Genomic DNA, 10,461 nt, shown 5'->3' with positions numbered 1-10,461 from the left:
AACAGAAAACAGATCCTATGACTCACAGAAATGTGAATTAGTCCCAGAACCAAAAGAATGACCTTTTATTGGCCATATAAATTACACAACCAGCTTCCTTACAAACCTCCAAAGCATCAAATTACAATGGGCCTTTTATGCCCTAATAACTGTTTATGTTTTGGGAATTTAATCATTTTCCTCTTCAACAGGAAGCAAAGGAATACTAAAATTACAATAGCAGGAAGTGTAATCTCTAAATGGATCCCTCTAAAAAAACCCACCATTTCAAGCTTGTTCTGGTTACCATAGTTGCAGTCACAGCCAGTACTGAATTGTTTGTGCTGGCGGGGTTCTTCGGGATCCAGAACGAAATCAACACTTGTGGCCTTGTCCTTCAGCAAAATATGCGTAGTTTTCGATTGGTAACCGGGCATGGTGACCATAACTGCAATAAATGGTTACAAATATTCAAGCAATAAGATTACTACAGAAGCAAACTCCGGATTAAATTGTAAATGAGAAGAGGGGAATGATATGGTGATTGATGCCATACAGAGGAGCCCCAAGCACAGGCAAAACAACTCATGTGAGCGGGCTTTCTGAATAGAGTTAGTCAGGGCTGCTAATTGCAGCAGATCAGACTTCAACGTAAACCAAGGTTTTAAATTTCAGTTTCGATTGCAAGGGAAACAGAAATGTTTCATTTTCGGTTCGAAATTTCTGTGAAAATCCTGTAGAATCACGTAAACTTAGGAAAACATATGCAAATAACTAAATTTTAAGAAGAAAGTGCAAGAAATGCTAAAATAAGCACAAACACATACTTAGAAACCATCACATAAGCAAAATAGCTATCCATAATAGTTTAACAACATCAAACACATAGTCGTAATTTAGTAAATACCACATTTCACACATAATTCATATAAATATTTATGCATAATACATACACCACATTTCACATACAATTTATATAAATATAAATATTTTAACAGAGACTAATATTGTATACCATTAATGCACTTACAATTTTAGTTTCGATATGGGTTTTGGTGGGGATGGAAAAAAAAATTTCGGTTTTTTCGTACCGGTTTCGGTGAAAATTTAAAACCATAATGTAAACCCTTGTAGTGAGAAAGAGAGAAACAGAGCACATGGTGCACATCAGTTTAGCAATGGTAGCATAATAAGGAGAACATAAGATGTTCTGTAATCATTAAAAGACCATATTTGGAAAAATAAATGCCGAATAAGTGCGCATGTAGCATACTCAAACTCAGCTGTGCTTGCCTCAGTGTGTAATCACATAGAAAACTCAATGACTGCCATGGGGTGCCATTTTCATATATCACACGCATGCACTTAGGTAATGCTGCTGGCGTTTAAAAACTTGGACTCAAACGAGAACTTGATCAAGGTAAAACCTAATCCAGATGGGAAATCAATGATTGACTCAGTCAATTTTTCATTAACCCGGACAAGTCAAAGGAGTTTTTTAATTGACTTGAAAACCCAAACTCGGCCATGGTAAAACCTATTTGACTCAAGATGGTCTTATCTGCAATATGAAAGCATGCACCTAAAATCTACTTGTGCTAATTTTTGTAAAATGTGAAGGTGGGCAATAAGGAAACGTTCAGTATTATGGAAGTCATTTTCAACCCTCAAGGTTTTTGGGTGCAGATTCCTACGGATGGTTGAGAAGGCAGGATTTGGAACATGAAATCCAAACATGGGCAGTGATAAATCGACCCCCAAGTATCTTAAATCAACCCCCATATAGGGCAGTGCGGGGAGAGAGAGAGAGAGAGAGAGAGAGAGAGAGACTTGAGGGTCGATTTATCACTGCCCCAATTTCATAATCTAATCTAACAAATATTAAAATATTTTTTATTTTTCAATATTTTCTTGTGAGAACTTGAAGAAAGAAAAAGGAAAATGACAAGACTTTTGCACGTTCTTCTGATTTTTAATTTGTGAAAAGAAATGGATGTTTTTGAAAATATAGTGTGAATTTTCACGGTGAAGCAAAAGGATAAACCAAACAAAAAAGAATTTTAAAGACCTTGAGCATGTGAGCGTAAGTTGGGATTAACCATTCAGCATTTTGATTACTATTCTGTGTCTAAAAGCCAACACCAAATGCCAACTGCTGATGTTGCAAAATGTTGGTCCTTCAAGGTCGTTTTGTGATCATGAGACAAGGAAATTGCAAGATAAGAAATATATACCTTCATAGCTCTCTCCTGGACCAAGCATGCGGTGATAATCACCAAATGTGCCACCAGATTTCACCTGTAAATGAACAGAAGAAACAGGTGCATAAAGCGAAGCTAAGAGAAAGCATCTATGAATCTGACAAAGGTACTTCCACAGCTGTAATAACTATACAATCCTATAAAAAAACTTGAGTGAAAATGAGGACTATTCAATTGTATAAGGAACATACAGAGTAATTGATTCCTTTGATCATGACAGATGCAGGCAAGGGTTGTCCAGTGTCAGATGATAAGATCCTTCCATGTACTCCTGTCTAAAAAAATTATTTTTATTCAGATGAAGGTCCATGTACTCCTGTCTAAAAAACTTATTTTTATTTAGATGAATGTTCAATAATCCAATGTGGGATCATTCTAACAGAGAAATCAGGCTCCCAAAGATACTTAAACCCACACAACGGATAACTCTCAGACAGTTCTTGCTCAAGTTTATGCAGGTCCAAGAATACAAGCATGTTGAAAGAAAAAACTTCCCAGCACAATTTAAATCAAATTTGTTATATTGAGGGTTTCTATGACCTACACCGGAAGTCTTAATAGGGCCTTGGATATGTATCTTCTGTTATAGGCCTTTGGCAGTACTTAGTTTTATCTGTTCAGTAATAATTTTAAGGTTTAACAATTGTTTCATTTATTTCTTTTAGCCAAACTTTCCACACTCCATGGAAACTGATTGCTTCTTTTGTTGCATATGCTTTCTCAATGTATATGAGTAGGATTTCTAGAAACAGTTTGCTCTCTAAGTGTGATTATTGGCGGGCAGAGTGAAATTTGTATTTCTTTTATTTTTACTTTTAGGAGTATTTGGCATTTATGTTTTCCATAAGGGTACTTTTTTTTCAAATGCTGGCAGTAAGCAGTAATACACTCCCATATGATTTATTTCAATTTTCTGCCCATTTGTTCTTGTCTTTTCTTCTCAGTAATTTGGATAGATGTAGACAAATCAATTTTGTAAAGCGAACCCTAGATAATCATCTTTTTTTTCAACTTTCAAAAAAAAAACCCCCTAGATTCTCTCTTTACACTACAAGACCTACAATTTGAGTGCTTGACTAGGGAAGAGGATAAAGTGACACTAGAAAGGTAAGGTATATTGGTATTGTTTAGTGTATCAGCTAATGCCAAAACCAATATGTATCTTGTACTGTTCAATATTTGTGTCTTTTATAAATTTGGTGTATCACCTAGTGCCAAAACCAATATGTATTATGTATTGTTCAATATTTGCCTTTTTTTTTTTTCAAATGTCCTAAATATATACCAGTACATACGGTCTCTGCCATACATCCCTCTTTGTTTTCCAAAGTTTTTTTGACATAATTCATTTACCGAATATGTATCTTTTGATAATTTTAATGTAATTTAAATTGCTTCTGCTGTGTTGGTGAGCATATTAGGTCAATCTAGTTTGCCTGTCTTTCAAATAACACTCATGTGAAAATTTTCCAAAAACATAATATTAAATCTAAGGAAAATAATTTGAGAATATCATGAGGGGAGAAACTGTAGTTGTACATCCTACATGTGGGCGACAATCTGTGCAGTCTGGCCCACATGGAAGTACTAGGAATAAAACATCAAACTTAGAACTACAGATCCCTTAAACATGTAATTCCAATCAGCCGTGAAGTCCTCTTTAACTACTTGTAACCCTAACATACATTAACCACTCCACCCTAACCTACTATAACACTATCTCTTTTCATCACTTCACATTCGCTTCTAATGAGGCTTCTTACATGCTTCATGTTTAATTCCCTTGACTTTTCCCACGCGCTTCCCCCTTTACTTCCATTGCTACCTTGGTGGGTTCTACTTTCTGCATTTTCTTTTTTTTTTGACCACTCGCTTCCTGCTTCCACTTTCTAATTCACTTCTCACATACGCTTCCCAGTCTTGCAACTATGTTCTAGAGTTAGTTTTGTTATGAAGTTAAATAGTACGGTACATCTGTAATTTTAGACTATTGAACTCTAGATGAATATATTTTGAATTAAAAATTACTAATGAGAGATGCAGATTTGCCTAGTTCTCATATTAGCATAAAATTAAGAATCAAAAGGACTGTAACACATGAATAGTAGGATGCCACGGTAAAGCTTACCCTCACAAGGCTAGCAACAAGATTCAGCATACTCATTCTGTTGAATTCCCAAAGGGTAGAGAGCTGCATGTTTATAAAAAATAGGAGAAAACATAAAACGAATGAGTTTTCTATAATAAAAAATGATAGAGATGAAACTTAATAAGGTAAAATAAGATTTCTAAGTTTCCACTTTCCATGCATAGAAGTACCAATTAAACAACTAAAAATGCATGTGTTATTATCGGAAAAATCATAGCAAGAGAGCTCAAGAGCTTTGACCCTAAAAACTAAGATACGGATAGATGAATCTAGAAGACATATTGCTCTGTTTTTGCATCCTTTCAATGTCGAAAGTGACCAAAACTTTTGTAAAATGTTGGATTTGCAATAAAAAGGTCCACTTTTAACATATAGAAAAAAAAAAAAAAAGAGTAATAAAGTTTATTCATGATTACTAGTAAGTGAAGTCTTCCTTATAGGCCTGTAAGTCTATTGTAAGTGAATATAATTGGTAGACTACCTTCTCTGCCTATTTGCTTTGGCAACTACTAGATATGTTAGTAAGATGAAGTAAATCCGGAAATGTATCCATCAAACTCACCTCTGCTTTGAGCATCACAATGAAGTCATCATCAAACACCATCCTTTTAAACCAAACACCAAACACAAATCCACATGCCTTCATAAAACCACTTGAAGATTGCCATTTTGTTCTTAGAAATAGAGTGAGGTCTCAGGGGAAGAGATACACCATTTCTAGCAACTGAGTTGAAAAACAACTTTGACGGCTATCAGCCTCCCATACACCAATACTAAGAGGGGATCAGCCTTTAAACAATACTAACAGGGTATCACCCTTTAAAGTGAGTCATGGAGATGGGAAACATAGACGACAATCAGCTTGCTTACAGCAATATTAAGAGGGGATCATCCTTTAAAGCGAGTCAGAAGAATATAGTAAGTCAATGAAGCTCCCTTAGGGAAATCTATTGGAGTTTGTGCCTTGGTGAATAGGCAGAAAGAGACAAAGGTGAAGTGGATTGACACAGAGCGCGATCAGCGGAGGCAATCTTCGTCCTTCGAATTGAATTTCAAAGGCGCAGTAATTTTAAGATGCTGAAATTACATCTATAATTTTTATTTTATTTTTATGGAGATAAGAAGCTTGTTCTTATCACAACCGTTGGGACGCCAGAGATCGGATCAAGCACGGAATCGTCAGCAACGGCTCTTGCATGCAACAAGGGATGAAAAGCTATAAAATGGGAAAAAAAACTATAATCAATAGCTAGCATTTTTCCCATTTCTCAAGAAACACAAAGAAGATACAAGAGAAAAGTTCTCTCCAAATTTCAAATCATCAAGTCTGTGAAATGAGAGACCATGGGCCTTTATTTACTAGCCCATTACAATATGAAATGACTAAACTACCCATAGTAAGAACAATGGCCAAAAGGCCATCACTAAAAGGAAAAAATGACAAATAAAGAATCGCAGTAAAGACAAAATGTACTAACAATACCCCTAAGCTAATGCAATCCATAAGACGAGCAGATGCACCAGGGGATGCTCTGCATCAAACTCCCCTTCTTGAGAAGTACTCGGCCTCAAGTTCGCATCAGCTCCAGTCTAGCATGAACATGATCCACTCCCTCATCATGGCAGGAAGTCCATAGAAATCGACCCGCTGTCTCAAATGTTGTAGCTCATACAGACTATCTCTGCAAGGATGGTGGGGGGTGGTGAAGTGTCTCCCAGACTCAAATGAAGTAGATACCAAGCTCTGCATGTGATGGCTTCATCTGTGGCTGGTGTAATAACAATGCTCAACACCATATCAACATGAATAACATCTACCAAGACTCTCTCTGCAACTATATTAAAGGTAATGTCACCCGTGACATCTGCAGGTGTATGCTCCCCATCTGCATCTGTGCTCACTAATGGTGAGGCAGACTCTGCCTCAACATGCCCGGCCGTAACCTTAATATTATCATCTTCATCGGCCTCACTAACAAGGACAACAAGCTCACCACTGGTAACAACAACAACACTAGTGTCAAGCTCGCCACCATCACTGTCTGGCTCTAAAATGATGGTTTCAACAATCTCTCCTGACTGGACATGTAAATCCTCAGTATTGACCATAACCCTTCCTCCCCTTCTTTACAACTAGCCCCATCATCGGCCTCTAGGGGTGGAGAAGAAGTACATGTCTGTGTCGTGACTCGTGAGCCTCTAAATCTGTATGGTGAGGGAATCAAGATCAATCTTCCCTTTTTGGAGAGCCCCCCGTTCTTGACAATGCTGAGCCAAGAACTTTTGCCATTGGTCCTCATTGAGTCTTTCCTTCTCACATCGTCTCTGATACTCTGATGGTGCATAGATCCTCAAAAATCGATCACGAGCCTCCTCCCATCAGCGGAATAGAGGTTTGCCAAGTCATGGCGCTCCCTTTCCCTGAGTTTCCACATCGACTCTGCACTTAGTCTTACCTTCTTTTTGGGATGCCGTAATGTCTCAGGGTGATTGAAGTCATAGTAAATGTGATACACCTCAAGGCCGGGGCCCCAATACAAGCACTTGGTCTCGACATCATCATGACCAAAGATGTGTGGAATAAATGGAGGCTCCATAGATGCTTGTGCGAATGAATGCTCGAATCCACAGTGGAAAGAAATGATCTTTCCCTCAATTGTCGACGATGAATCGCAAGAGTCCAGTAAGGTTACGGCCTCACGAGGTCACTTCACACAAATCCCATTACTTGCTATAATGTGGTCACTCTTTCACAACTTGCTGCCAAGAATAGCACATACCGCCCTCGTTGTGCTAGGTTGTGCTAAGTTTCACCGAAGGCTGAACTCAATCACTAAAGTAAAGGTACAACGATGGAAGCAGAGATATGGAAAGAAACCTACTTGTCTCAACTCTTATGTGAAGATCTATTCCAAAAGTCGTGTGAACTGTGTCTGAACTGACGTATGCTCCCCAGTTTAAATGCATTTTGATTCAGCTGGAACTTTGGTGCTGGTAATAATCAGTTGGCAGCATAATTCAAAACAGCTGAGTGGTGGTTTGATTCTCAGAAGTTGGATGCTGAGCTAGAGCAATAACTAATACTGGCTTTCATCACAGTGAATTCTGAACTTCTAAATACATTTGGCTAAGCTCTGTTTGTTTTGCAAATACATGAACTGCCAGCTAAGGACAAATGTAGGCTCGAATTAAAATCTCCGGCACCAACAGTTTGACAGTTCAGAAATAATTCGGCCAAATAACCACCACTGCAATCAATGCAATAGGAATTCCTATGGAGCTGTTTTCAAAAGGGTAAATCTTAGCCACCTCTTAAAACAAAGGGAGGTTCTGTGAAAGTTTATGATATCCTGTAATGTGGCCGGTCTTTAAGTACTAGAACTAGCCTCGTGGTTTCTCTGAGTTTTATAGTGTTCAAACGATCCATTAGACCAAAACTGAAAGCAGGTCTTGTAGAGGTTATTAAGCCAATGTCTAGGGATAAAATAGGAGACCAATTGGCTGGAACTCGAAGCACCATCTGAGAGCAAACAGGCAAAAATCTGCATGTGTAATCTCTGTCTCCGCGCTAAAATTGTTTGTGATTATCAATTGGCTCACACATAATCCTTAAAGGTTCCCAATGGGGATAGTTATGCCCCTATGATTTGGCCGACACTTTGAATTTATTGCCGACACGTGTGGTGTGTCGTGTCCGACACAACACCCGTGTCCACACGTGTCGACACTCCTTTAGACACTTTTAAATGTACTGCTAGAAGTGTCAACAACTTACATGCATGTATGTGTATGAATGTGCTACTATTCCTATATTTTCAGGGGTGTACGTGTCATATGCCCCGTATCCGTTTCAAAACTTGGCACACGAATCTGTGTCCACTGTGAAACTACCAATTACTCCAAAAGCTTAAGCTTTTGGAGAAAGGTGTTTTATTCTTTTATACTCTAACACTCCCCCTCACGTGTGCAATTAAGGCGATAGAGACCATTCACCACACGACTCAAATCAATCGTCTTTCCATTCGGCAGATCTTGAAAAACACAGTAAGAGGGAAAGAAAGAGACAGAGCAATTAAGAGTCTTCGTGATTTGACTAATAGAAAGTACATTGAATGGGGACTGGGGAACACTAAGTATAGAGGACAAGGGAAGACTAGAGTGAGGAGAAATAGTGCCAATACTGGAAATAGGGGCAGTGGCCCCATTGGCCAAAGTAACTGTATGAGAAGCAGAGGGAAAGGGCTTAAAGGAACGAAGAGAGACAGAGTTACCCGTCATATAGTTAGAGGCTCCCGAATCACTAATCAAATAGCTGAAGGTAGTGAGGGGAGAAGCTGGCGAACCATTGGGCTGCGAAAAAAGCATAGTAGGGGCTTGGCGGTTCGCACGTTGGCACAAAAACTCATCATACTCAACCCTGGAGATAAGGATACAGTCATCATGTGCTACGTGTCTAGCTGAGGAGGATGTAGAGGCATAGTACTTAGCCACAGAATGTCTTGATGCCGAATAAGGAGTGCAGTGAGGGTGCCCATGCCTACCAGTGACACAACCGCCTGTAGAATCACGGCCTCGAAGGCCCTGACCTCTGGCAAAGGGACCACAGTCAGGCTAGAATGTTCACCATCAATATACACGTCAAGAATAGAAATATCAGCATAATGGACACTAGACTCATGAGGCCTCATACAACACTGCGCACGAGGGACGATCCTTGTGAGAGAAGATGGAAGGGAGCCATCACGAGAGAAGAGAGCTATCTGTGGAAAGGCAGCCTCCGCAAAAGTCAAATAACTAGAGAAAGTAGCAGAAGATAAAGGAGTTGAGCCAAGAGTATGTGACGAATTAATGGGAAGATCCATGAAGGCAGAAATAGATAGAAACTCTCACAATGGCGACAGAGGATAAACAATAGAGAAGGTACTAATCAAACGACGGGCCCGGCCATGATGTCGTGGCTCCGATGAAGAGACATAGTAGAGATAGAAATATGAGCACTATCCAGGATGAAAAAAGGGAGGGTAGGGTATGAGATTGGATGCACACCATCTTACTCGAACATATCATCAAACATGTGGCGTGCACCGCGGCTCAGGAGAAGAGACATAGAAAAGGACATATAAACACTAGCCAAAGACAAGGAGAATGAAAGGCTAGGGAACGAAATCGAAGCCGTAGAGATGAAGGAGAAGAACATCAAAGGTAATTTAGGCCATGAAGGAGAGAAATACTTGAGAGAAAGGGTTTAGGGTATCAAGAATGAGGGACAAGAATTACTTAGAGATGAATTTGGGGGTCAGAGGGAAGGATTTTAGGGAAGGTGAGATAGAGAGAAGTTAGGATTTTAGGGTAAGGTGAGATAGAGGCGGCGGTGCAAGACTAGGGTTGTCGGGTTGCTGGGAGGGTGTAGAAAGGAGCGGGTTTTGAGTGGAGGCAAGAGGGTTTTGGGGGTGATGGCGAGAGAGGATTGGGTCTGATGGGATGTCCGGTGGAGGGGAGAGGGTCTGGGGGGTGCTGGCGAGAGGGGTTGGGGTCTGATGGGTTGTTGGGTGGGGGCGAGAGGGTTTTGGGAGTGGAGGAGTGGAGGCGAGAGATGGGTTGGGGCTGATGGGTTGTCGGCTTGCCGGAAGACAGTAGCAAGGTGGGGAAGAAGAGGCGAGAGGGTTTTGGGGGTCTGATGGCAGTAGCTAGGTGGGGAAAGGAGTGGTGGCGAGAGAGTTAGGTCTAGGTTTAGGGTTTGTGTTGGGTTGGCAGTTAGGGTTTAGGTTTAGGTTGGCAATGGTGGAGGGGAGAAGAAGAAGGAAAAAAATGGTGGTCCCTCGGGAACCAAACCTTAGGGCTCTGATACTATGTTGAGGGAGAAGAGAAGAGAGGAAGAGAGTGAGTTTGGGAGAGCTCTCCCCACTTATGTATTTATGTAAGAGAAAGAGATACAAAGACTAAAATGGCCTTAGGCATCCTACACACAAAAGACACTTCTAACAAGCCTGATACTTCCGATACACTGGTAGTTTTCCGAGATGAGTACAAGAATTTGCTGCGTGTACAGGACAAAGGGAAACAAGCCACTGC

General features: G+C 40.0%; 1 protein-coding gene across 2 annotated transcripts in view; it reads right to left on the bottom strand.

The window, feature by feature from the left end:
* Positions 1–51: 51 nt before the first annotated feature.
* SOL1 (carboxypeptidase D) overlaps positions 52–10,461 on the bottom strand; it is a 50,752-nt gene continuing 40,342 nt past the window's right edge. For both annotated transcript variants that reach the window (XM_077389658.1, XM_077389660.1), the window contains 4 exons: positions 4,369–4,431; positions 2,432–2,515; positions 2,214–2,277; positions 52–427 (listed from right to left, as the gene is read on the bottom strand). In XM_077389658.1, the coding sequence (XP_077245773.1) occupies positions 117–427; positions 2,214–2,277; positions 2,432–2,515; positions 4,369–4,431 (522 nt within the window). In that variant the 3' untranslated portion in view covers positions 52–116. The remainder of the gene's footprint in view (positions 428–2,213; positions 2,278–2,431; positions 2,516–4,368; positions 4,432–10,461) is intronic.

Source organism: Tasmannia lanceolata, unplaced genomic scaffold (assembly GCF_043159265.1).
Source record: "Tasmannia lanceolata isolate RefF3 unplaced genomic scaffold, GAP_Taslan_0.1 ptg000008l, whole genome shotgun sequence".
Classification (NCBI taxonomy): domain Eukaryota; kingdom Viridiplantae; phylum Streptophyta; class Magnoliopsida; order Canellales; family Winteraceae; genus Tasmannia; species Tasmannia lanceolata.
This window is presented reverse-complemented; position numbering and strand designations above follow the sequence as displayed.